The sequence below is a fragment of the Prunus dulcis genome, chromosome 6 (genome assembly GCF_902201215.1).
Source record: "Prunus dulcis chromosome 6, ALMONDv2, whole genome shotgun sequence".
NCBI classification, from domain to species: Eukaryota; Viridiplantae; Streptophyta; class Magnoliopsida; order Rosales; family Rosaceae; genus Prunus; species Prunus dulcis.
In genome coordinates, this window is record NC_047655.1 from 20,659,712 (window position 1) to 20,682,207 (window position 22,496).

Genomic DNA, 22,496 nt, shown 5'->3' on the forward strand with positions numbered 1-22,496 from the left:
CTCTGCGGGTACTCTTGGGAAATTGAATATCGTAAATCAAATACTCATTGAAAATGACGAGCTCTGTTATTCCTTTTTGAAACGACGACATTTTCTGTAACTTACCACTTTCTCATTCCATAATTTCTGAATTTTTTAAGAAGGAAATTAAGCCAATGACAGTACAGGGAAGTCTTAAAAACTGCGGCTCTCTGTTCTCCTGCTGGTTTCCAATGCTGCTCAAATGGTTTTTATCTTTTTTAATTAATTTTTTGTGCAGAGCATAATTATTGTATTAATTTGGGGGCCAAAAAAAAGAGTTGGTCCAAGATACAGGACAAGTCTGGAACCAGAACAAGAAGCAGAAAAAGGCTGTGAAAAATTCCTCCACACAATATTCTCTCTGTGGGGGTTGAAGACATTCGGGCACTTTTTCTTTGCCTTTCTTGCATATATTTTAGCTGCTGTAGGGAAGTTTCTGACTTCTGAGATTCTCAAAGACAAAGAGTGTCCTTTAAATGTAAAAACAAATAAACAAAGACTGTTTCTTTGAAGGCCATGGAGAAGAAGAAGGACCACAAGGTTGCTTGCGCCACCGATCAAGAACCAGAGGCAAATGGCATTTTGGTATGAAACCCTCTTCATCATTCTCATTTTTCAGTCCTAGCTTTTGTCAAAACCCTTTCTATTTTGGGTTCAATCCAAACTCTTTATACTGCCAATTCTTTCTTTTCACTTTTGGGGTTTTCTCTAACTTTGTAGAGTTCATTTGCCCCAAGTAATAATAACACCGAAAATTGTTGTCTTCTGTGTGGGTTTAGGGTTTAGGTTATCTACTGCAAATGACAGTAACCCGTGTAGAATTATTTATGTGGAGCAGCTTTCTTTTTCTTCTGTTTTTGTTTTTTGTTAATTTGTAATTGACATTGTTTAGTAGCTTCCATTGTATAAGAGTTCTTGAGAGATTTGAGCCATTTCCTTAACTTTTTGGATGATCAAATGTGCTCTATGATGTTATGCTTTGAGATACCAAGGCTATAAACTTAGAAGAACAAGAATTACATTATCTGAAATAGAAAGTCATTTTCTACAACTTAACATGGTGAATCTGTTTATGAACAGAGCAAGGAGGACCAAAGCCAGCCAAATGTGACACTTCTGACAGAGAGTACAAAAACTGATAGTCCTTCAAACGGCAATGCACCGTCCCTAAATCACCAATACCCATCAACTCTTCAATGGCCGTACACGCCTCAGCATGGAGTGGAACAATCCCCTTTCATGCCTAGACCCTTTATTGCAACTCAAGCACCGTTGCCTGGAGTTATAAACCAATGGCCACAATTTCCACATCTACAACAGAATGCCTCTAACCATCAGGTCCCACAAGGCCTGCCACCAAGCAATTATTCCCAATCAGCTGCTCCCTCATGGCTACCCCAGCGAGCTGGTTACACGTTGCCTGGATTGAATGCACCAGCAACTTTTCCGTCATTCATTGCTTTCGGAGCTACTGATACTAGTTGGCAAACTCCTGCAGCTGTTGGAGGTGGAACTTCAACAACAAATCAAGCTCAAGTTCCTAATTTCTGTTACCCTGTTGGGTACCCATATCTGGGCTTTCCAGGTATACGCAAAACTTTTGTTATTCTGTGTTATGCATTGTAACATACTAATTTTGGACGTTATGATCTTATCTTGCTTAACTGATTGATCTGGAACATAATAATCTTCAATGTGGTATTGGATAAATAATCAAGCCATTCTTGACTACTAGTTGAAGGTGGTGACAGCTTTAGTAACTATGCAATACACATGACAAATTTTTTTTAATGCATAATTCCAGTTTGCTTACACACTTTCCAGTTTGATATTTAAAGATATCAAACCACAACTTAAAATTTGAGTCATACAACGGTTGAGCTTTCCTGTTCACAGGTCCTTGTGATCCATCTTGGTGGGGTCAGGCTCAGGCTCAGGCTCAGGCACAACCACCCCTATGCACATATGCTTTTCCAGGAGGCTACTTTCCTTCACCACCTGCATTACCGCCTAGTTGCACCACACCCCTTGGGCAATCCTTTCAAAAAGGAATTATCAGGGCACCAACTAAACTTTCTCAGAAGCACCAGCAACTTTGGGATGCTCAAGTACAAATCTTTTTCTTTTTTCCTTAAACCTGTTTAATATAATTTTGTGATTTAGTCAATATGATTATAAACCGAGTTTTTTCTGGTTTTGAGGTTATAGTCTGCAGAAAATGTCCAGCTATGGAATGTAATTAATCACTTGCAATCAGAAATAATGGATTACAAAAATCGCTTGGTGAGGCTTGAAGCAGAAGTGTCTTCTCTGAAACCGGCAGCGGAAGAGCCCACTGCTCAAGTTAGTGGGGCTGTTTTATCTGGACAACCATCAAAAAGAGGAAGACCAAAGAGGTCAGTTGCTTCAGTTGATGCATTACCTTCTCCAGGTGAGTCTCATCGCCGAACTCGAGGTAGAAAACCTGCAGCATGCAAGATTCATCAGTTTGAGATGAAACCACATGTTTTTGAGAAGGTTATCCTCAACAAGGTAGAAGATAAAGAGAAAGCATATCACTCCACAGCTGCTGCAGAGCAGGGAAACAATATCTCAAACGTTGTCACACATTCTGGTGGCAACTTGGAGGTTAACGGAAGCAATTCAATGATGCCTGAATTCCACTATCAATTTCAGCAGGACCTTCCCAATGTCCAAATGTATAGAATTGGGCATGCTGCCTCTTCAGAAATGAAAGGTAATGATGACAAGGGTAACTACGTAAGAACTAACAACTCCATCACTTCTCAGCAAACTAATGGGACAAGCACCAAAACCAATTTGGCCCTTCATATGGGTGCCATTGGTACTGCAAGTATTGGGTGGCCTTCTAGCATTTCCTCCGAACCTGATAGAACCGAGGTAAATATAGGCTCCCAGGGTTTCTACAACAGTGGTAGTGTTATCAGAAGAGGAGGAAAGATCATTCCTGGATGGAGCTTTGTAAGTGAAGAGGATGCTTCTGAAAAGCTGGAAGATGCTGTATTAGGATCAGGAAAGGACGACAATGATGAAAATATGGGAGATGATTCCAGCTCAGGAGGAGAAGAAATTGCTCGAACAAAAGCTAAGAGTGCCCACAACATGGATGGTAGTAGAGAAGGAACTAGCCCTAACTGGTCATAGAATTTACTTTCACTAGTCTGCATTAGGACTTTGCTATACTTGACTTTTGATGTAGTGGACGATGATGAAAAATTCTGCTCAACAGGGCTTGCTTTCTAAACAGAGAAATGTTAGCCCAAATTTTGTAGCTAGGGGAGCAGGATGATTTAATCATGGAAAATCTATAAAACTCAAAGTATATGTGGAGCTCTATCTAATTCAGGCATTCAGTTCTGTTATGAAACTCCCTGTTGTCTTTCTTCATCAATTCTCCATTACAGGCTATTCTTTATTACAGAAATGCAATATATACATGATACATGAATTATATGTGATAAAGAATGAATTAGAACATGCATTATTGTCCCTGACAAGATTTGCTTGGTTAAAGCAGGGAGAGACAAACATTACTTGGCCTGATGCTGGGTTTTAAAGAAACTGTGGATTGTGCACAGTGCACGTCATGGCTGATAACCCTTTGTTTTGCATATATTGATACAGAAGTCTTCTTTTCATGTGTCTATATATTATACATAGAATAAGAGAAAGTTGATATTGCCGTATGATACAACAAATGCAAATACGTCGTATCTACGTGTTAAGGTCCAGCAGTCTAGAAGGTATTCATAACGAATATAAAACATTAGACCAACTACCGAGGCGCTATAGTTATCATAAAATCTGGCCGCAGTTTGAAAATGAGTTCAACACTCAAAGTCAAAAGGAGAATTTGTCACGTTATACTGAAAGACCTTATGTATTTTGCTTTCGTGAAAAGGATGTGATTTTTTTTATTCATAAAATAATTGATTTCAAGATTCTTTGTTGTCGCCAATAGCTAGAATGCGAGCCCTTGAACTCAGGACCAGTTGAGTGGAAACAAAACTCCTTATCACTACACTAGTAAGGCATCTGGGATTTCAAAATTAATTGATCACCTAGATTTTAGTTGTAACATGCTTTGAATGTATTAAACTAAATACCCAGTCAAGAAGAATTTCAAAAGATGTTTTTGCAAAACGATGAGGGAGTAGTAAAACAACGAATCTAGCGGGAGAAGCAACTCGTATTCAACTTTTGTTACATTTAAAAGTAAAACAAGTGGATTTCAAATGGTCCATTGTATTTACTCATTTTAACTGATTCAAAATGTTACATTGCATGTGGTTATCTCAAATTCAATTTAAATACATTGTATTCAGTGCTTGATGATTTATTTCCTTAACTAATATAGCCGTGTTGTCAACATCCAAACCATTCCATCATAATCTACCCTTAGATTGCTTACAAACTTTATAGTTTTATCTAGAAGACCAAAGAAGTAGGAAAAGTAACAAATTGGAGATGCAATTCACTCTACAAAAGTAAATAACAAAGCTATTTGAATTGGATTAATTTGGATAAATTAATTAGATTGAATTCTGTGGTCATGAAAATTATAATTCGAACCAGCTGTGCTAACGATAGTCGCTCAAGTTATTCTATATGCACACACAGAAGAAATGATTTTTCATTACATAAAGAATGTCGACGAAACTAACACGTGAGTCCTGATTCAGATATATTTTCTGCCAAGGACTCTCAAAACTCTCTCATTTTCACTTGTTATATTTTCTCACACGGATTTTATTCGCTTCCCCCTCCGCTGCCTCTTTCGTCGAACAGTTGGTCATCACAAAATGCATCTTTCCCACCTTCTTCTTCCTCTTCCCAACCTGGACCACCAAACCAGGTCAAATTAAACTAAAATCAAAATAGTAATAATAATTAAAAAACCCATCTCAGATCTTCATCACCGCCATCAAAATATTATCTCAATTTAATGGCACCAACAACAACCAACAACCACACCCACAGCAAGCCCCCCAAACCCGACTCCATAGTGACCACAACTACCAAACAGCCCCTCGTCTGCTTCTCCTTCGCCGCCTACGCCAAGTCCCTCATAAACCACCTCAAATCTTCACCACTCAACATCCCAGTCGAGCAAGGCCTCACCGACCCAGAGCTCGCCTCCATCGAAGCCACCTTCGACTTCGCCTTCCCGCCCGACCTCCGCGCCATTCTCCAGGAAGGCCTCCCCGTGGGCCCCACCTTCCCCAACTGGCGTTCCTCCTCCCTCCAGCAGCTCCGCATCCTCCTCAGCCTCCCGTCCTTCAGCGTCCTCCGCCGAGTCTCTGGCGGAAGCCTCTGGTGCCAGTCGTGGGGCCCCAAGCCCCCTCCAGGCGATCACGATCATGCTGACGTGGCTAAGCAGCTGCTGGAGAAAGCCCCGGTTCTCGTGCCGGTACACCGGAACTGCTATGTTCCGTCGAGGCCGGGCGTGGCGGGAAATCCGGTTTTGTACGTTGACGCGGAGAACGTTACTGTTCTGAGCTGTGACGTCACCCGGTTTTTTTGTCAAGAGTTTGGGTTCGCACACGTGCCCGTGTGGGCCCCCAAGAAGACGCGATGGATTCATTTTTGGAGCGAGGTGGTGGCGCGTGGGGAGACGAGTGGGTGGTGGAGTGGCGATGAGTGCTTGGGTGGGTGTTTGGAGGAGGTGTTTTGGAGGTTGAGGGAGGGCGGTTGGGCAGAGGAGGAGGTTAGGGAGATGATGATGATGGACGGCTGTGATGGGAAGATTGAGAAGAGCGGCGGGCCCCACATGATGGGGGACAGCAAGGATGAGGCAGGTGTGAGGTGGCGCGTGAGGTTGCTGTCTATGGTGTTGTCGCGTGGGGGTTGGACAAGGGAAGATATTGTTGACTCTCTTGGTCTTGAGGACGAGTGCTCATGCGATAACTCGCTAGTAGATCCCTCATCAGATTATATTCACCTATAGTCTATAATATATCATATTCGAGTCCGATTTATATTTGAATTATCGGGTTCAAATTACAATTACTTAGACCATACATAAAGTATAAATGATCATTTTCTTTACATTTATCCTATTGAGTTAGGATTAAAATTTAATTATTCAATGATTAATGCACTTACTTGCTATGCTTTAAGTGATAGTTAACATTCAAATCTTGATGTGACACATAATTGTTTTCAAAGATTCAAAATATTCATATAACATTTTATATAGGTTATACATTTGTTAATAGGGTTAATTACTGTAGACGTCCCTGAATTTGGCCCGAATTTGCAATTAGGTCCGTGAACTTTTTTTTTCGGCAATTACATCTGTTAACTCGATAAATAGTTTCAATTGGGTCCTACTGTCTAACTCTGTCAATTTATCTGTCAAAGTGAGAGGGTAAAAGCGTCCTTTCAGGTTCTGCATCTATCATTGACCCCAACTCCACCTTCTTCATCCATCATCAACCCTAACAACCCCACCTCCATCTTCACAAGTTTACAATACAAATCCATATCAAACAATTTGTGATTGGTAGAAACCACATAAAAGAATTTAACCACAAAAAGAGAAAAAACCATGCTATGAATTCAAAAGTCTATAAAATTTGTAGAACCCATTTGTGCACTGACAATTCCTACAAGCCTCACTGCTCTAAAACCCAACCTGACAACAAAAACACACCGCCTGAGCCATCACCGCCGTCTGCATTGTCCCAAGGCGAAAGAGGGGGGAATGGGTTGCGAGAGAGAAGGAGAGACAGAGCGAAAGAGAGAGGGATTGGGATTGACGCTTCTTCCTCTGCGATTTTCATCCAAAACCTAATTCTATGATTGCATTTGGTACAATTCATAAACGGTAAACGATTTTTATCATCTGCAATTTCTTGAAAGCTTTGTTTTTTCATAAATGTAATTTGATTGTTTGTGCACAGAGCAAATCATAGCAAATTGATGGAAGGTTTTCACAACAACTCAAAAATGGCGAAATTTCTCAAAGGAAACTTGGAGAATGTGGACCTCAACTCGCCAATGATCAGGTACTTGTGCGCTCAATCTCAGAGTCAGTCGCCGATGGATGCCTTGAAGCAGCGTCATCACCACCTCTCGCCGCTCTCGCCTTTGGAGAATATGATGGAGAGGTCACAGCCTTCGATAGTTTATAGAACGCCGGTGAGAGGGGTTCAGAGGGAGGAGATCTGGTCATGGATGGTGTTTCAGTCGCCGGAGGAGGAAGGTGCTCAAGGTCTGCTTCTGATATGTCGTCATCTTTTTCAGGGAAGATTCTGTACAAGACCGACCTTTGCAGGTCCTGGGAGGATTTTGGAAGCTGCCGCTACACCTCCAAAGGCCAGGGAGAGACATAGCGAAAGATAGAGAGAGAGAGAGAGAGAGAGAGAGAGAGAGAGAGAGAGAGGGATTTGGATTTGGATTTTTTTTTTTCCCCTTCACTTTTTTCAGTTTTTTTTCTTTAATTTTTAAAATTTTAAAATATTTTAATTTAGATGGACGGTTTTAGCCCTCAAATTAACCGCCAAATTGACGGAAGGACTCAATTGGAACTATTTATCGAGTTAACGAATGTAATTGCCAAAAAAAAAAAAGTTCACGGACCCAATTGCAAATGGGGGCCAAATTCAGGGACGTCTACAGTAATTAACCCTTTGTTAATATCAGTAGCACTACATGCAATAACTCTTTTACTAAGTAAATCAACTGATGTTCCAAATGACAGCAATCCAATCATATTTGCTTTATTTAGTTAAAATTTATATGTTTATATATTCAAGAGTCATCTTCATCGTTCATCAGTTAAACCTAACACGGTGTCCTATTATCTTATTTTATTTATTTTTAATTAAAGAGTAAATTTGATGGTAATTTTTTGAAAGAAGTTGCATTCCATTCAACCAAACGTATTCTTCCAACCATATTTTGGACTGCAAATCAAAGAAGAGAAATAGTACAAACACTAGGGGTGGGCATTCAAGTGGGAAAACCGAACCAAATTGGATAGAAAAAATGGAAAAAATCGGGTTGACAAAAAACCAGACTTGACCAATTTTGTTCGATTTCTGGTACGATTCTTATAGTGAAAAAACCAGACTATATAGAACTGGACCGGCTATGTATTTTAATAAAATATTTGAGCCCAATGCTAAATTTCTAAGCCCATAACAAATCTTTCTCCTAGTCCAACTTCAAATCATCTCTCTTTTCTAGGCCCAATCATCTCCCTTTGCATGAAATTGAATAATTTGTGAATTTTTAAGCCAAAAAATAAAATTTTAGTTGGGTTTTGTAAAAAATAAAAAATAAAAAATTCATCCAAAAAAAATAAAAACTGAACCGGCTTATGGGCAAACCGGATTGCACCGAATCACATATTTTTTTGGTCAAAATCAAACTGGATGAATAGTGCTGATTCTAGTTTGGAGTGAGAATCGGACTCTACCCACCATTAACAGAAGCACAAACCAAGTAAACGTAACACCATTTGGGAATGGACAGACTTCTTGGCTAATCTCTAATCTCAAAGAGGTAGCTGTTAATCTCCTATATGTTATTTTCTCCATTTTATTGTAGAATACAAAGAGACAACAGAGACATGTGGTGGTGGAAGGTGTTTAGGTGGTGTAGGGTTGAGTTCAATGGATGACATGGAGGGTGAAAATGGATCCACCTGATGAAATACATAAAAAAAAAGAAGTTGCATTTAGGAACATTGTAAAAAATTAAAATAGATTTTCGACCACAAAAAAAAGATGATGTGGCACACGATATGGACTGCCATGTCATTTTTCTCTTCGATCGGTTAATAACAACAGAAGTTGGTAAAAGAGTTAGTGTGCCCAATATAGAATTTAGATTTGGAAGGTAAGTTTTTGGGTAAATGTTTAAAAGGTAAGTTGAGAGATAAGGAAATTTTACAATGCTATTTATGCAAAAAAATTCCAAATACATCTATACCATATATATTTAATTTGATTATTTCCAAAAAAAATGTTTTGGGATATGATTACACCAAGAATATACAGAGCATATCTAGGTCGTTAGATCTGATTCTTTTTGGATGCATGCACAACCTTAATTATGGAAATATCCATTTGTATTTCCAATTACACTGTTTTTGAAATCCGAGACTATACCAAGAATTTGTAATATGGAATCCAAAAACATCTACAATAACAATATGCACTCATGAAACTATGTTGCGTCTACAATAAATTATTTTTTTTTAAAATTTTATATTGAAAATTATATTTTTGCTTCTTTTTAGCCTCACATTTGTTGTAGTACACGGCAAAATGTTTGACTTTCAAAGAAAGGCTCCGTAGTTTGTTCAACCTGGCTACAAGCAAATTCAAATTGAATAATACGTCAAGTTATTTAGTCCTTAATTGTGTTATTAAAAAGACTTTAGACTTTGGTTCATCCACCATTGAAAAATCTTTTCTTGCATTAGGGATACGCAGCAACCATTTGGTTGACATTATTACAGGTTGAAGATGCTATATATCATACCTAAACTAATTTGTGATAGCATGCTAAGTTGTGATTTATCTATTGGTAAGCTAATTTAATAGAATTTATTTCGATCGAGTTAGGAGATTCGACATTTCTTTGAATTTTCCTTTTTTCTACTTGACGGCGCCTTTATCGATCTATATCTCACATGCATTGTTCATTATTAAGTTCTAGTTGTTAATGCTTCTCTTTATTAAAGAAAAAAAGACATACAAGCGATATCGTTGAAAGGAGAAATCAAACATAAGATACCTAAATCTTTACCCCCTCCCCTCAAAATACCACTTTTCTTTAATAATTGTAAAATGAAACCAAAAAAAAAAAAAAAAAACTATTTTTTATCGTTTATCCTCTTGGGCCTCAGGAGTGAGAGCCCTAGTTTTCACATTTTGCATTTGTGGCAAACAAGTGTTTCCATTTTTGGTCTCCCTACTGCTATAAAACCAGGTGACCACTCCACCATCTATTGCATCTCTTCATTTCGTGCCCAGCACGAGATGGTAACTCCCTACATGGAGTGCATTACAGATTCCAGAGCCACTGTCCCAACCATTCAGTTCTGAGTTCTGGTATAAATCTCTTATGTTTCTCTTTATTATTTCTTCAATTTATACAACATATATATATATATATATTCTTGTTTATTTGTTAATGTTGTACTGTATGTTACATTCAATTGTATACATCAAAAGAGAACATTTTGGAAGTTGTAAAGTCATCAGCTCACTTAATTTGTCCAATGACCATTAGGGATCAATAGAAGAAGTACCCCAGTTGGGTCAGTTCCAGGGAGGAGAGACAATTGGGCTGAGTTTTCAGCTGAGGATGAAGAAGATTTGGCTAGAAGCTCCTCCTTTGGCTTGAGTAATTTGTTCTCAACTTCCTCAAGGGCCCCTGGTAGTTTGTACAGCTCCTTCAAGCTATGTGTCCAATCTCCTAATCCCTTGGTTCTTCATTCTGATCTGCTTGTGTCTCTCCCCTCGTCTCCTTTCGACCCAGGTTCGTCCTTCCTGTCTATCATAACAAAAACACAATACTTTATATTGAGCACTGTTGAGATTGTCTACTAATAGTATCTTTTATTTTTCTTTTTTCTTTTTGAAAACTGAAATATATTAAAAGTTAGATCCCGTAGTGATCCTAACCCTAAGACCATACAAATCAAAATAAACTCTAGCAAGGACAGGGACATCCAGAGGGAAATGAATAAACCAAACACACGAGTTGTTATAATTGTGTCCTTTTTTTGCCAACTGATCCGCAACCATATTAGCCTCTCTGAATACTATGTAAATATTTATTTCTAACTTCCCCTCTACTTAATAGGTTTTATTTGTATTTGCCCGTGCAGAACAATGGAGGATGGTTTGTGTGACTCTAAACAAGATAATATGAGAAGAACTTTCTTATAGCTGCGATCTGCTTTAGCACTTGGGAGGTCGAGAAGAAATGAGAGGACAGATTCAAGTAGATATGGAGAACCAAGGGGGCCTATTGATCAAGTGACCAGTTGATATACGCTTAGTTTGAAAGAGTTGTATAGGTTAAAGGGAGCTCTTGGGGAAGTTCAGGACAGATTACTCAAGAGAAAGAAGGAGCTTCCAGTCAAGACTTCTTCATCTCCTCAGCTGAGAATCCTGCCGAATTCTCTCGGACTACTTCCCTGGAGCTGACGCAGCTGGGCATGCTTCCGTTGATCGGAATGTCCATGGAAATGGCCATTAATATCACTTCTTAATCTCTACTTAGAGAAGTGGGTTTTGTGGGAATGTTCTATCATTGTGTTGATTTATATGATTTAATCAATCTCCCCATCCGTTTGTACAACTGGGGGGAAAAGGAATAATAAAATTCATCCAATAATCTATTTTCTCATATGCTTTTTTAACTTATTTCTTTTTGTATTCAGTATTTCTATGCCCTTCAGTTTTTAGAATTTAGACTCCTGATGTTATATTCCGGTTGACTAAGAATATAAAACTAATTTGGCACTACCGAAAATTTCTTGTCACTAAAATTTTCTTTTATTTTCTTTTTACGTTGAAAATGTTGTATACATGGCTATTTAATTTAAAAAAACGCTAGTCATATCACATTGTACACACCTCTCTAATAAAAAAGTAATACATAATTAAAGTGATATGCCTAATTGCTCATTCTAATTTATAAATGGAGGTCAGATTGATCATCTAACTTGTTGTGCCTTTATGCTTCTGTTACAACTAGTTGGGTCACTCTGAATGTGGGTCAGAGCTATTTTGAATTACCCAATTTCTCATCCTTTTCTCTTTGTATAGATAATTTTGGTAGTTTGTTCTGAAATTTAAATCCCAATTATGTGTAGTTTACGAGTGAGATGAATATTTTGGTATGCTAATAACGAAGAATTACGATATTTGGCAATTTCAATGTAGTCAAAGATGATAAATTTTTCTCATAGGTTTCATACTACCAAGGTATATATGGAAAGATATACACATAACCAATCAAAAAAAATATAGAATTTAATATATTTACAAGTTGGTTACGCCTGCATGCCCTATAAATAACCATGTTCGTCCTAAAAGCTTCTCATTCCCATCCAAGTAAAACTAGGTTTTGGCTGCTTTTTTCATAGTTTCTGTTAGCTAGAGTGAGAATGCCGAACATGGGCCGCAAGAAGACTCAAATGGAGTTGATCGAGACTGAAAGTGCTCGGCATGTTGCGTTCTCCAAGCGCCGATCTGGCCTCTTCAAGAAGGCCAGTGAACTTTGCACCATGTGTGCGGTTGAAGTTGCCATTATCATCTTCTCCATTGGAGGGAAGGCATTTTCATTTGGCCACCCTAATGTCCACTTTGTGTTTAACAGGCTTCGTTGTTCTGAGAACCCAGATGCCAGCACCAGCTCTAATGAGGCTGCAGGACAAGATCCAATTCTGCACGATCTTAACAAAACCCACTCTGATCTTATTGAAAATGTGGGGCTTGTGAAGAAACTAGGGAAGAAGATGAGGAGGGCAATAATGGAGAAACAGAAGCCTGACTGGTTTTATGCACCAAGGGAAAGCCTTAGCATGGAGGTTCTATACGAGATGAAGGAGGCTCTAGAAGACGTACAAGAGAATGTGCGTAGAGACAAGGAAAGGCTTCTAGCGCAGGCTTAACAGAGTCATTGTCTGATCATCTGTTAACCAAGTAATTTAATGTATCGCTAACTTTTCCCTTGGACTTAGTCTACAATTTAATCGAATTGTTTAATTTTGAGGTCCTCAATTTGACCCAAATCGAAAATTAGCACCGCATTAATTATACACATATAAATTCTCCTATGCAGATATCCAGACGTTATTATCGTGCGGACGCTATATATTTTTTACTATTCTTTTATATTTTTATTCTTATTTACAATAGTATCCGCATGAAAATAACGTGTAGACATATAAAAGAGGGAATAACTATATATATACATATATGTATGTGTCATCCTTACAAACATAATTAAAGAAGAGATAAAGAAAGTGACAACCCAGTCTCCTTTTGGGTACGTTTGAAACCCTGTTGGACTGAATTGAACTATTTTTCAGCGCACAGTCCAATATATGCATGCTGGACTAATAGTATTTATAAGAATTAATTATAAATGTGACAGTAATATTATAAAAATACGGAGATTCATTTTCTTCTCCATAAAACCGACGAGAAAAATATTTAATATAAATTCTTTTGATTAAAAAAATATATTTATTATAAATTATAAAAACTACTTTTTTTATTCAAGCGGTATCAAAACATGATGTAAATAGTAAACTGGCCGTGATTAGAAATGGGTGTGTGAGTGTGGCTTTGAGAAATGGGCCTTGTTAATGGGCTTCTTGTTGTAGTTTCTAATTTCCTCTATACATTTCTGATACAATGGGCAAAAGGGTTTCACATTTTCACTTGTCGATCGAAAGAGAGTTTTGCTAAGAAATGGCGATGTCGATGGTCCGATCTGCTGCCCTTCGAACCGTCCTGCGCAGTGGCTCTCGATCCTCTGCTCCTCCAAAGCGTTCCTTCTCCTCCTCTGCTGCTCACGACGATGCTCGTAATCTCTCTCTCTCTCTCTCTCGCTCTCTCAGGCGCGCAGACATATACATTCGCAATTATGCGCCTATTAGTTTTTTTATCTTCAAAGACCTCTTTTTATTTATTTTTATTTTATTTTCAATTTTTGATCTGATAGCTTAATTGACATTGGAGCTATGGTTGCATATTAGGGCTTTCGCTATTGTTCCTTAGGTTTGGGTTTTTTGATCTTTTGTTTTGTTCAATAAAGTTGATTGATTTGGAAATGCGTGATAATGAGATGAAATAAATTTTGGGATCTCATCTACGGGTTGTTTGAATTTGATGGAATTTCAAACCTTGAGATTTATCTTGGCTTCTAACATGAAATTCAATGTTTCAATGTTTTTAATGTTTTTGAACTGTGTTTATCTATTTTCTATTTCTCCTTTTCAGATGAGACGGCCAAGTGGGAGAAGATTACTTACTTAGGCATTGCTTCATGCACTATTTTCGCGTTTGTTGTCCTGTCAAAGCCTCATCCTCACTACGACGAGCCTCCTGTGAGCTTTCTTCTTAAGCCTTGGGATTTATTTTTGTTCTGTATTTTGCTGCTCGATGTGGAGCTGCCTACCTTTCCTTGTATTTTATGTTTTAAATATTTTTTGTGATATTAGTTTTTGCATTTCACATTCCGTGGTATGCTATATTCCTTTACCTTTTTTTTTCATCTGATAGTGATCCGTGTTATCTGTTGCCTATGTTTGCAGCCGTACCCATATTTACACATCCGCAATAAGGAGTTCCCATGGGGTATGATTCTGAACATCATTAGCTCGCTGTTTTCTTTTCTGAGAAAGATTGGTTAGATTTGCATTGTTGTTTAATGTAATAAACATTGGATAGAGTGTTCCAGCATATTTATTGTCGATGAAGGATTCGATCTTAGCCATTATTTTGGTTTTCATTAACTATTAATCAGTATGTCTCATGAAGAACAGCACTCTAGGTAGTTCAGGCAATGGAGGGAGCATGTTTTAATTTTTTTTCATGACCTTATATGCTTTTTGGTAATCTGAACAAGAACCAATGCTGTACCTAGAGAGTGTGATGCGGCCACAAGTTGATTTTGATACTAGAACTGGATTTTAAAAATCGATGGGGGTTTGTGGGCACAAGGAAAGATATGAGTTATTCCGTTTTGAAACTGCTTTTCCGAAAGATGAGTCGGATAAGTAATATCATATTGGTGTATTTAACCTCAAACGGTTGATAATAATGCTACAGCTGCATCTTGGGCTGGGGCTATTAGGCTAAATTATTGTTGATAGCCTACCATGTCTTAGAAGTGTAGGCACTAAGGTTAAGGTCTTGCATCGATTCTGGATGGAAGTTTACATTGGATTTTAAAATCTATGTTTTGAGGATATTGTGATGTTGAAGCTTAATTATTTTGCATTATACTTGTTAATGAGCTTTCGTTTTTTATTAAGAAGAATTGCCTGGATTTAGTATTGCTTGAATATCTGATATGTTTTTCGTTGGTGTTCAGGTCCGAATGGTCTTTTTGAAAAGAAGCACGAGCACCACTAGGCTAGCTTTTGGGATACTTCAAAGAGACGCAATTTGGAATAACTCTCGTCCATGTTTTTCATGTTAGACAGATTCATTAGACTACCTTGGATTTCATTGGATATGAATTGGTTGCACTTGTTTCACATTATGAATTCTGGATCAAAATCCTTGTGGCAAGTTGTGTTATGTTTTTCTGTAAACATTGAAACCCATAAATAAGATCATGAGATATTGTTTTTACCTTTTCTAGCTTAAAGTATCTAGTGTGATTTGGAATGTGGAGAATTCTTATGGCATTTTCTATTCACACCCATTAATGTGCCGCACACCTTCCCAAGCGAAACTACGTTGTAACTTGTAAGTGATGAAAATATTGGAACAAAATTTGATGGCAAGTACATGCAGATAAAAACTCCAAAACGTTGATGATATTTATTATATATTATCTGTGTTTTGGTAAGTAGATGCCTAAAAATTAGGGATGCAATGGGTCGAATCGGGGGTGGATATGTCATTTTCATCCCCATCTCCATTAAGCATTTTTTTCCCATCCTTGTCTTCATACCCACAATCTTCAATTCGGGGGTTTCCCAACCCCACCTTCATTGGGGAATGGGTTTCCCGACCCACCCATAGAAAGTTTTTTGGTTGTTGAATTGTTATTAGCTTGCTATGATAAATGCTAGAAAGGAGGAGGTGGAGTTAGCTCTTAGGATAAGAGCTAATTACTAGGAAGTAAACCTTATTAACGTGAGTTTAATGGGTCTAGCTGCAGTTCTATTTTACTGTTGTTCAGTTGTGAATTTGAGCCTATTTTTTGTTGAGTTGGCAAAGAGTTGAAGAGTAACTCCATAAACCCGGTTCCAATTTTTGTTTGTTCATATCACACGGTTGGTGTTATTTTCCCAAATTAGAGCAGTAATAAAGGTAAAAAAAAATGTAGATTGTGAAAATTTGAATTATTTTTCCTCTATGTGTTTCTAACGTTATAGTATGGAAGCTACAATAAAGGAAATTCAAAACTTCGGAAGAATCGATGTAAGATTTGATGTTCTAAACCTAAACACATTCTCTCGCTATACCAAGCAATAAAGGAAAATCAGTTATCCTTTTGGGGAAAGCCAAAGTTCAGAAGAAGAGAGAGTAAGACAGGTCAGACGAAGAAAGAGTAAGAGGAACAACAGCATGTAAGAATGGAACATCACAGGAATTATGTAATTTCAAACCTTGGATCTTACAACTTCTCAAGTACATTGAGCAATGAACCTTACAGTTTTGCCTAATCACCTCTGAACAAAAAGATGAAAACAAAATGATATAAACGGTTGCGGAATGAACGATCAACTTATTACAATTTCTACTCTGCAGCCGTATCATCATTGGTATGAGTTTCGATTTTGCTTTCTGGCAGAGTTTCCAGGTCTATACGAGCCTCGTTCTCTTCTTCAAGGATCGATGAATGTGAAGAATCAACTGTAACATTCTGGCTCTCATTAGTATTTTCGTCAGTGTTCGAGGAATCTTCACTCTCCTTCTGCGCATTACCAGATTCTTCTCCGCCTGCACCTCCATTTTCCTTTTGGCCTACATCTGCATTGTCATCGGTCTTGCTTTGAAGAACATTCTCATTCTCGTTCTGTCCAGCCTCCGCATTATTATTTGTGTTTGAAGACTCCTCTTTGTCTTGGGATACTGAAGAATCAGAAGAGTCAACTGATTCCTTCTGGCCTGCATCTGTGTTGTCGTTGCCATTTGCGTTTTCATTTATGTTGTTTGGAACAGCACTGTCATTTACAGTCTGGCCTGCATCAGATTTGTTATCTGCGTTTGAGGGTGCATCTTTCTCTTGTTGGAATGAAGGATTAGAAGAATCAGCTTCTTGCTTTTGGCCACCATCTTCATTGTCGTTTGTATTTTGAGATAGTGTACTTTCCTGTGTCCCTTCTACCTCAGTGTCACTGCTGAACTTTTGCGTCTGAACAATGCTCATGGCTAAAGGTGCATAACTATTTTCTGTTTCTGTAGATGTATCGGAGTGGACAATCTGACTCTCCGACACAACAGATTCAGAATTACTAGAAGTATCTGTAGATACTCCCTTAGTTGCCTCTCCATTCTCAGTTTTAGTGGAAGCTGTGGTGCTTGAGTCTTTTTGCTCGCTGTTGGCAGGTACATCAGATTTCTCGGGTTGCTCTAATACAACATTTTGTTGTGCAGAGTCCTCTTTCTTAGCATCGACTTTCTCCTGCTCAGTTGAGTTAGGCGTGGAACCGTTCTCTGGTTCTAAGTGATTACTCTTGCTACCACTATCTTGTCCATTATTTGCTGTCGCATTCTGAGATTCATGGGCCACGGCACTGGAAGCATCATCAGCCTTGTAAGGCTCTTCTCTTGCCCCCTCATCATTTTTTTCACCTCCATCTCGAACCCGATCATCAGATAAAATTAGTTGCTCAATCTTATCACCTTCCTTCTCTTCAGCCTCGTTTTCTTTATTATCTGTCTCAATGTGTTCTTCCCCCTCTTTATTATCCACTCCCTGACTCTCCTCTGATGTTCCTTTCTCCTCACTTCCGTCCTCTTTGGTCTCTTCATTATCCTTCTGTTCACTTTCTTTCTCTTTGGTCACTTCGCTCTCCTTCTGTTCACCTTCTTTCTCTTTGGTCTCCACATTCTCCTTCTGTTCACCTTCTTTCTCTTTGGTCTCTTCATTCTCTCTTCTGTTCACCTTCTTTCTCTTTGATCTCATTCTCCTTCTGTTCACTTTCTTTCTCTTTGGTCTCTTCATTCTCCTTCTGTTCACCTTCTTTCTCTTTGATCTCATTCTCCTTCTGTTCACTTTCTTTCTCTTTGGTCTCTTCATGCTCCTTCTGTTCACCTTCTTTCTCTTTGGTCTCTTCATGCTCCTTCTGTTCACTTTCTTTCTCATTGGTCTCTTCATGCTCCTTCTGTTCACTTTCTTTCCCATTGGTCTCTACATTCTCCTTCTCTTCACCTTCTTTCTCTTTGGTCTCTTTAGTTTCCTTCTCACTGCTTTCCTCACTCTCCTTGGCTTTATTGTCTTCATTCTTCTTCTGGGCGTTTTCATCCTCTTTGCTCTCTTCATTTTCATTCTCCTTGCTCGTGTCCCTTTCTTTCTCTTCTTCTACTGAAACACCATTATCACCTGTTCTTTCTTCAATTTTATTTTCATCATTTTCACTTATCCCATCGTCTCCAGTGCCTCTCCCTACATTATCAATCTCTTCAGGCTTGTTTTCTTCTTCCTCCTCCTTTTCCCTTGCATTGCTATTGACACTTTCCTCCACAAGAGGCTTGAGGTCCTTTCTTCCTAACTTAACAATTTGATCCCCATCTTTTATGCTTTGCCTGAATTCTGCTTTCTTACCATGAGACTGCTTGACTTGGTAAGCTAGCCAGATGCAGACACCCGCCAAAAGAAATAGCTGTAAAGCATGTTTTACCTTGAAACCTTTAGATCTCGAGTTCCTTCGAGGAGATAGCTTGAACATGCCTAATCTCTTTAAGGCTCAACAAAAATATTTTCTTTACAACACCTGCATAAAAGTTCTACTTCTGTTAAATTCCTCGACTCGTATTCAAAGAAGGGGAAACTAAAACCGAATTCTTCCTAGTGTCATCAAATCATAAGCTGAAAATAGGTAAATTTAGTTTCATAAAATCTCAGTACAACAAATATAAGTTCATTGGAAATTGATGGAAAAAAAAATATATTTGTGACTGTATAGCAGTAAATATGTGAATCCAACCAAATATCAGCATAGTGCTTAGACAGGAACCCTGAATTCAACTAGACCAGAACCCAATAAGCAACCTCATATATCAATGTCATCCACTTTCACATGGGAAGCTATTCACGTTGTTATCACCAATGAGAGTTTCCAAATTGTGAAGGAATCCCACTTGGATTTCATCACTATGTAACCAAATCAATTATCTTTTTCACATTACAAAGCCAACCCAGTTCAACTAGTGCAGATATCAGAACGGGAAACCAAAGAAACTGAAAGAACAAAAAACAGAGCAAAATTCTAAGACATTGAAAACATCAACCCAGATCTGAACATGCTCTTACAGCACACCGCCCAATCTGATTGCAAGCAGCAACATTTGAGAAATTTCACAAAGTAAAAAAGAAGATGGAATGCTCATGAGAGAGAGAGAGAGAGAGAGAGAGAGAGAGAGAGAGAGAGAGAGAGAGAGAGAAACATACCAGAGAGTGTTGGAGGCCGTTGGATTCTGCCAATGACAAAAAGTGAACCTTTTTTCTCTCTGGTGTAGGTAGGTAAGTTACCAAAAATGAAATATGGCAGAAACTGGAAATGTTGGTAGATATACTTAGATACACATAGCCATGGAAACTCAACACAAATGCAAGATCAGAGCAATGGGTTTTATTGGCGAGCCTTCAATGTTTCTTCTTCCCACCTAGATTTGGATCTGGAATCTGGTAATGGAAGTTGGAACTTTGAACTCTTGATTAAAGGATAGAGACAATGTAACCAATAAGTTATAGTGACGGAGAAGAGAGAGAGAGGGAGAGAGTGGGTTTGCTATACTTTCCCTTCCTTCACAATTTGATAAAAAGGAAACAAACACCTGGCTTGCGTGATTTATTTAGGGCAAGTGGACGTGTCCCAAATCTGGTCACTTTACAGCTTCAACTTTTTATATACACTTTACGACGTCGTTTTCTGCATTTATACAGGGTTCACAAGCTGCCACGTGTCCTTCTCTAGATCGAAGAACGGTGAATTTAATTTCCTACGCTAAAATGTGGTTCTTTTCTCTCCTTTGCTTCTTCATTACAACACTGCCAAACCTAGCAAAAACCCCGAAAAAAATGGCTTCGAAGCTTCTGGCTTCCACTCTCCGCCAAACCCTAACCCCCAAACCCACATCAACCGCCTCTCACCTGGCCCGCGCACTCTCCACCGCCGCCGCTGTTGCAGAACCCTACGAAGACGCAGATGGAATTTCAATGAAAGGCGTCAAAATCTCCGGAAGGCCTCTGTACCTGGACATGCAGGCCACGTCGCCGGTGGACCCCAGGGTCGTCGACGCCATGCTCCCCTACTACCTCACCCGCTACGGCAACCCCCACTCCCGGACCCACATGTACGGCTGGGAGTCCGACTCCGCCGTCGAAACCGCCCGCGCCCAGATCGCCGATTTAATCGGCTCCTCCCCAAAAGAAATTGTCTTCACCTCCGGCGCCACCGAGTGCAACAACATATCCGTCAAGGGCGTCATGCATTTCTACAAGGACAAGAAGCGCCACGTCATCACCACCCAGACCGAGCACAAGTGCGTTCTCGATTCGTGCCGTCATCTTCAGCAGGAAGGTTTTGATATCACCTACCTTCCAGTGAAGTCCGATGGGCTTATAGACCTCGACGAGCTTCGCGCTGCGATTCGGCCCGATACCGGGCTCGTATCGGTCATGGCGGTGAACAATGAGATTGGGGTTATTCAGCCGATGGAGGAAATTGGGGAAATTTGCAAGGAATTCAAAATTCCTTTCCATACCGACGCTGCTCAGGCCCTTGGGAAGATCCCAATCGAAGTGGACAAATGGAATGTGAGTTTGATGTCGCTTTCCGGGCACAAGGTTTATGGGCCGAAAGGGGTTGGAGCTCTGTATATGAGGCGGCGGCCGAGAATTCGGGTCGAGCCCCAAATGAATGGAGGTGGGCAAGAGAGGGGGATTCGAAGTGGCACCGTGCCCACGCCATTGGTTGTAGGGTTTGGTGCGGCTTGTGAGATTGCGAAGAAGGAGATGGAGTATGATCAGAAGAGGATAACAGAGTTGCAGGAACGAATGCTGAATGGGATTAGGGAAAAGCTTGATTTTGTTGTGGTGAATGGTAGCACCGAGAGACGGTATCCTGGGAATTTGAATCTGTCGTTTGCTTACGTGGAAGGGGAGAGCTTGTTAATGGGGTTGAAGGAGGTGGCCGTGTCGAGTGGGAGTGCCTGTACTAGTGCGAGTTTGGAGCCTTCGTATGTGTTGAGGGCTTTGGGGGTGGATGAGGACATGGCTCATACCTCGATTCGGTTCGGGATTGGACGGTTCACCACGGAGGCAGAGATTGACCGGGCAGTTCAGCTGACGGTGCTGCAGGTGCAGAAGTTGAGGGATATGAGCCCGCTTTATGAGATGGTGAAGGATGGAATTGATATTAAGAATATTCAGTGGTCACAGCATTGAGGATTTTGTGAGAGGCAGTGGGTGAAGCAGTAAGTATAGATATGCACTCGTGAGCTGCAGCTGATGGAGGAGATGGAGAATTCGAGGTTCATTTTGCTATCCTTGGTGTAAATGCCTTTGACAACTCTCCATAGTTACTCTATAACGAAATTTTGCAAACACGGTAGTTGTTTTCAGTATTTGCCTGGCGCTGTTGTGTATCCTTGGCATTTTATATGGGCTAGATAGATGTTGACGATACATTTCTATGTCTGATATGTTATTTTCTTTCTTTGTTTTTTGTATCATGTTGAATAAATTATATTGCATTACAGAAAATATTCAATGCGTTATATGATGCATGTGGTGAATGAGTAATGTTTGAATATGGTTGGTAGTTCAATTTTTTTGTTCTTACGCATTATGCATATATTTGTGGGTATGCACAACAAACAAGATTTCCCCATTGATGAACTGAGTACGATAGAAGATCGCACAAACATAGGAAATGGTTGCCACCATTCATTTTAGTCTCTTTTCTTGAGTGCTTTAGTTTCGCAATGGTCTCGCAGACTTACAAGTCATCAATACTTCTAAAGTATGTTATTGTATGTTAGGGTTTATGGACAAGGAACACTTGCAAATGTCAACGAAAGAGTATTTCAGGGTGGTGGTGGTCATTTCTTAAATGGAATTTTTGTCTGTCTTGGCTTTTGCTTCTATAATTCTGATAATATAGCCACTTGATCTTCCAGCTTTTGGTATTCAGTTGTTTGCTTAAAGTCTGTTAATTCTTCGTCTCTGTAAATATTTCAATACTCAATTCAAGAGAACAATGTGCAATACGTGCACTATTTTCATCTCAGAGAAGATTGTTTATCCCTTCTCTTTATGGTGCCTTGAATTGTCTCCTTACTCTGTAAGCTGGGAGTTATAGTGTAGACAACAAGAACCTCATTGCTCATAATACACCTGCAAATGATTTGATTGAGGGCTTTGGCTTTCTCCAATGATAAGTTTGTAGATGGTGCATCATGCATAATTACAACTGCACACTGTTGGTAGTGGTGCTTGCCTTTAACCTGTAAACCAGGGAATTTGGGTATCATATAGAATACACGGTCCCTCTGCAAATTCTTGAAGTG

General features: G+C 39.3%; 6 protein-coding genes across 6 annotated transcripts; 5 read left to right on the plus strand and 1 right to left on the minus strand.

Annotated features, from left to right (window-relative positions):
- Positions 1–335: 335 nt before the first annotated feature.
- On the plus strand, positions 336–3,380 carry LOC117630444. The gene is made up of 4 exons (XM_034363164.1): positions 336–606; positions 1,102–1,606; positions 1,918–2,129; positions 2,230–3,380. The coding sequence occupies exons 1-4, from the start codon at positions 538–540 to the stop codon at positions 3,184–3,186; spliced, it is 1,743 nt and encodes a 580-aa protein (XP_034219055.1). The 5' UTR covers positions 336–537; the 3' UTR covers positions 3,187–3,380.
- Positions 3,381–4,707: 1,327 nt separating this feature from the next.
- LOC117631941 lies at positions 4,708–6,028 on the plus strand. Its single transcript, XM_034365283.1, has one exon. The coding sequence runs from the start codon at positions 4,988–4,990 to the stop codon at positions 5,987–5,989; it is 1,002 nt and encodes a 333-aa protein (XP_034221174.1). The 5' UTR covers positions 4,708–4,987; the 3' UTR covers positions 5,990–6,028.
- Positions 6,029–12,187: 6,159 nt separating this feature from the next.
- Positions 12,188–12,685, plus strand: LOC117630445 (agamous-like MADS-box protein AGL61). The gene has a single exon (XM_034363165.1). It carries the CDS (start codon positions 12,188–12,190, stop codon positions 12,683–12,685), a length of 498 nt encoding a protein of 165 aa, XP_034219056.1.
- A 725-nt stretch (positions 12,686–13,410) lies between these two features.
- Positions 13,411–15,389, plus strand: LOC117633168 (cytochrome c oxidase subunit 6a, mitochondrial). Its single transcript, XM_034366867.1, has 4 exons — positions 13,411–13,605; positions 14,022–14,128; positions 14,336–14,378; positions 15,118–15,389. Exons 1-4 carry the CDS (start codon positions 13,491–13,493, stop codon positions 15,156–15,158), a joined length of 306 nt encoding a protein of 101 aa, XP_034222758.1. The 5' UTR covers positions 13,411–13,490; the 3' UTR covers positions 15,159–15,389.
- A 937-nt stretch (positions 15,390–16,326) lies between these two features.
- LOC117630446 (spore wall protein 2-like) lies at positions 16,327–19,748 on the minus strand. The gene is made up of 3 exons (XM_034363166.1): positions 19,375–19,748; positions 17,939–18,697; positions 16,327–17,907 (listed from the first exon to the last, which is right to left on the minus strand). The coding sequence occupies exons 2-3, from the start codon at positions 18,650–18,652 to the stop codon at positions 16,498–16,500; spliced, it is 2,124 nt and encodes a 707-aa protein (XP_034219057.1). The 5' UTR covers positions 18,653–18,697; positions 19,375–19,748; the 3' UTR covers positions 16,327–16,497.
- A 194-nt stretch (positions 19,749–19,942) lies between these two features.
- On the plus strand, positions 19,943–21,739 carry LOC117632461 (cysteine desulfurase, mitochondrial). Its single transcript, XM_034365940.1, has one exon. It carries the CDS (start codon positions 20,005–20,007, stop codon positions 21,370–21,372), a length of 1,368 nt encoding a protein of 455 aa, XP_034221831.1. The 5' UTR covers positions 19,943–20,004; the 3' UTR covers positions 21,373–21,739.
- Positions 21,740–22,496: the final 757 nt, after the last annotated feature.

Bases quoted from the DNA above. Each gene is read 5' to 3' on its own strand.
- LOC117633168 (XM_034366867.1), top strand. From the start codon at position 13,491: ATGGCGATGTCGATGGTCCGATCTGCTGCCCTTCGAACCGTCCTGCGC. The intron at 13,606-14,021 runs GTAATCTCTCTC...TCTCCTTTTCAG, and splicing joins TGCTGCTCACGACGATGCTC to ATGAGACGGCCAAGTGGGAG. The intron at 14,129-14,335 runs GTGAGCTTTCTT...CTATGTTTGCAG, and splicing joins CTCACTACGACGAGCCTCCT to CCGTACCCATATTTACACAT.
- LOC117630445 (XM_034363165.1), top strand. From the start codon at position 12,188: ATGGGCCGCAAGAAGACTCAAATGGAGTTGATCGAGACTGAAAGTGCT.
- LOC117632461 (XM_034365940.1), top strand. From the start codon at position 20,005: ATGGCTTCGAAGCTTCTGGCTTCCACTCTCCGCCAAACCCTAACCCCC.
- LOC117630446 (XM_034363166.1), bottom strand. From the start codon at position 18,652: ATGTTCAAGCTATCTCCTCGAAGGAACTCGAGATCTAAAGGTTTCAAG. The intron at 17,908-17,938 runs CAGAAGGAGAAT...CCAAAGAGAAAG, and splicing joins TCAAAGAGAAAGAAGGTGAA to AAAGTGAACAGAAGGAGAAT.
- LOC117630444 (XM_034363164.1), top strand. From the start codon at position 538: ATGGAGAAGAAGAAGGACCACAAGGTTGCTTGCGCCACCGATCAAGAA. The intron at 607-1,101 runs GTATGAAACCCT...GTTTATGAACAG, and splicing joins CAGAGGCAAATGGCATTTTG to AGCAAGGAGGACCAAAGCCA. The intron at 1,607-1,917 runs GTATACGCAAAA...TCCTGTTCACAG, and splicing joins CCCATATCTGGGCTTTCCAG to GTCCTTGTGATCCATCTTGG.
- LOC117631941 (XM_034365283.1), top strand. From the start codon at position 4,988: ATGGCACCAACAACAACCAACAACCACACCCACAGCAAGCCCCCCAAA.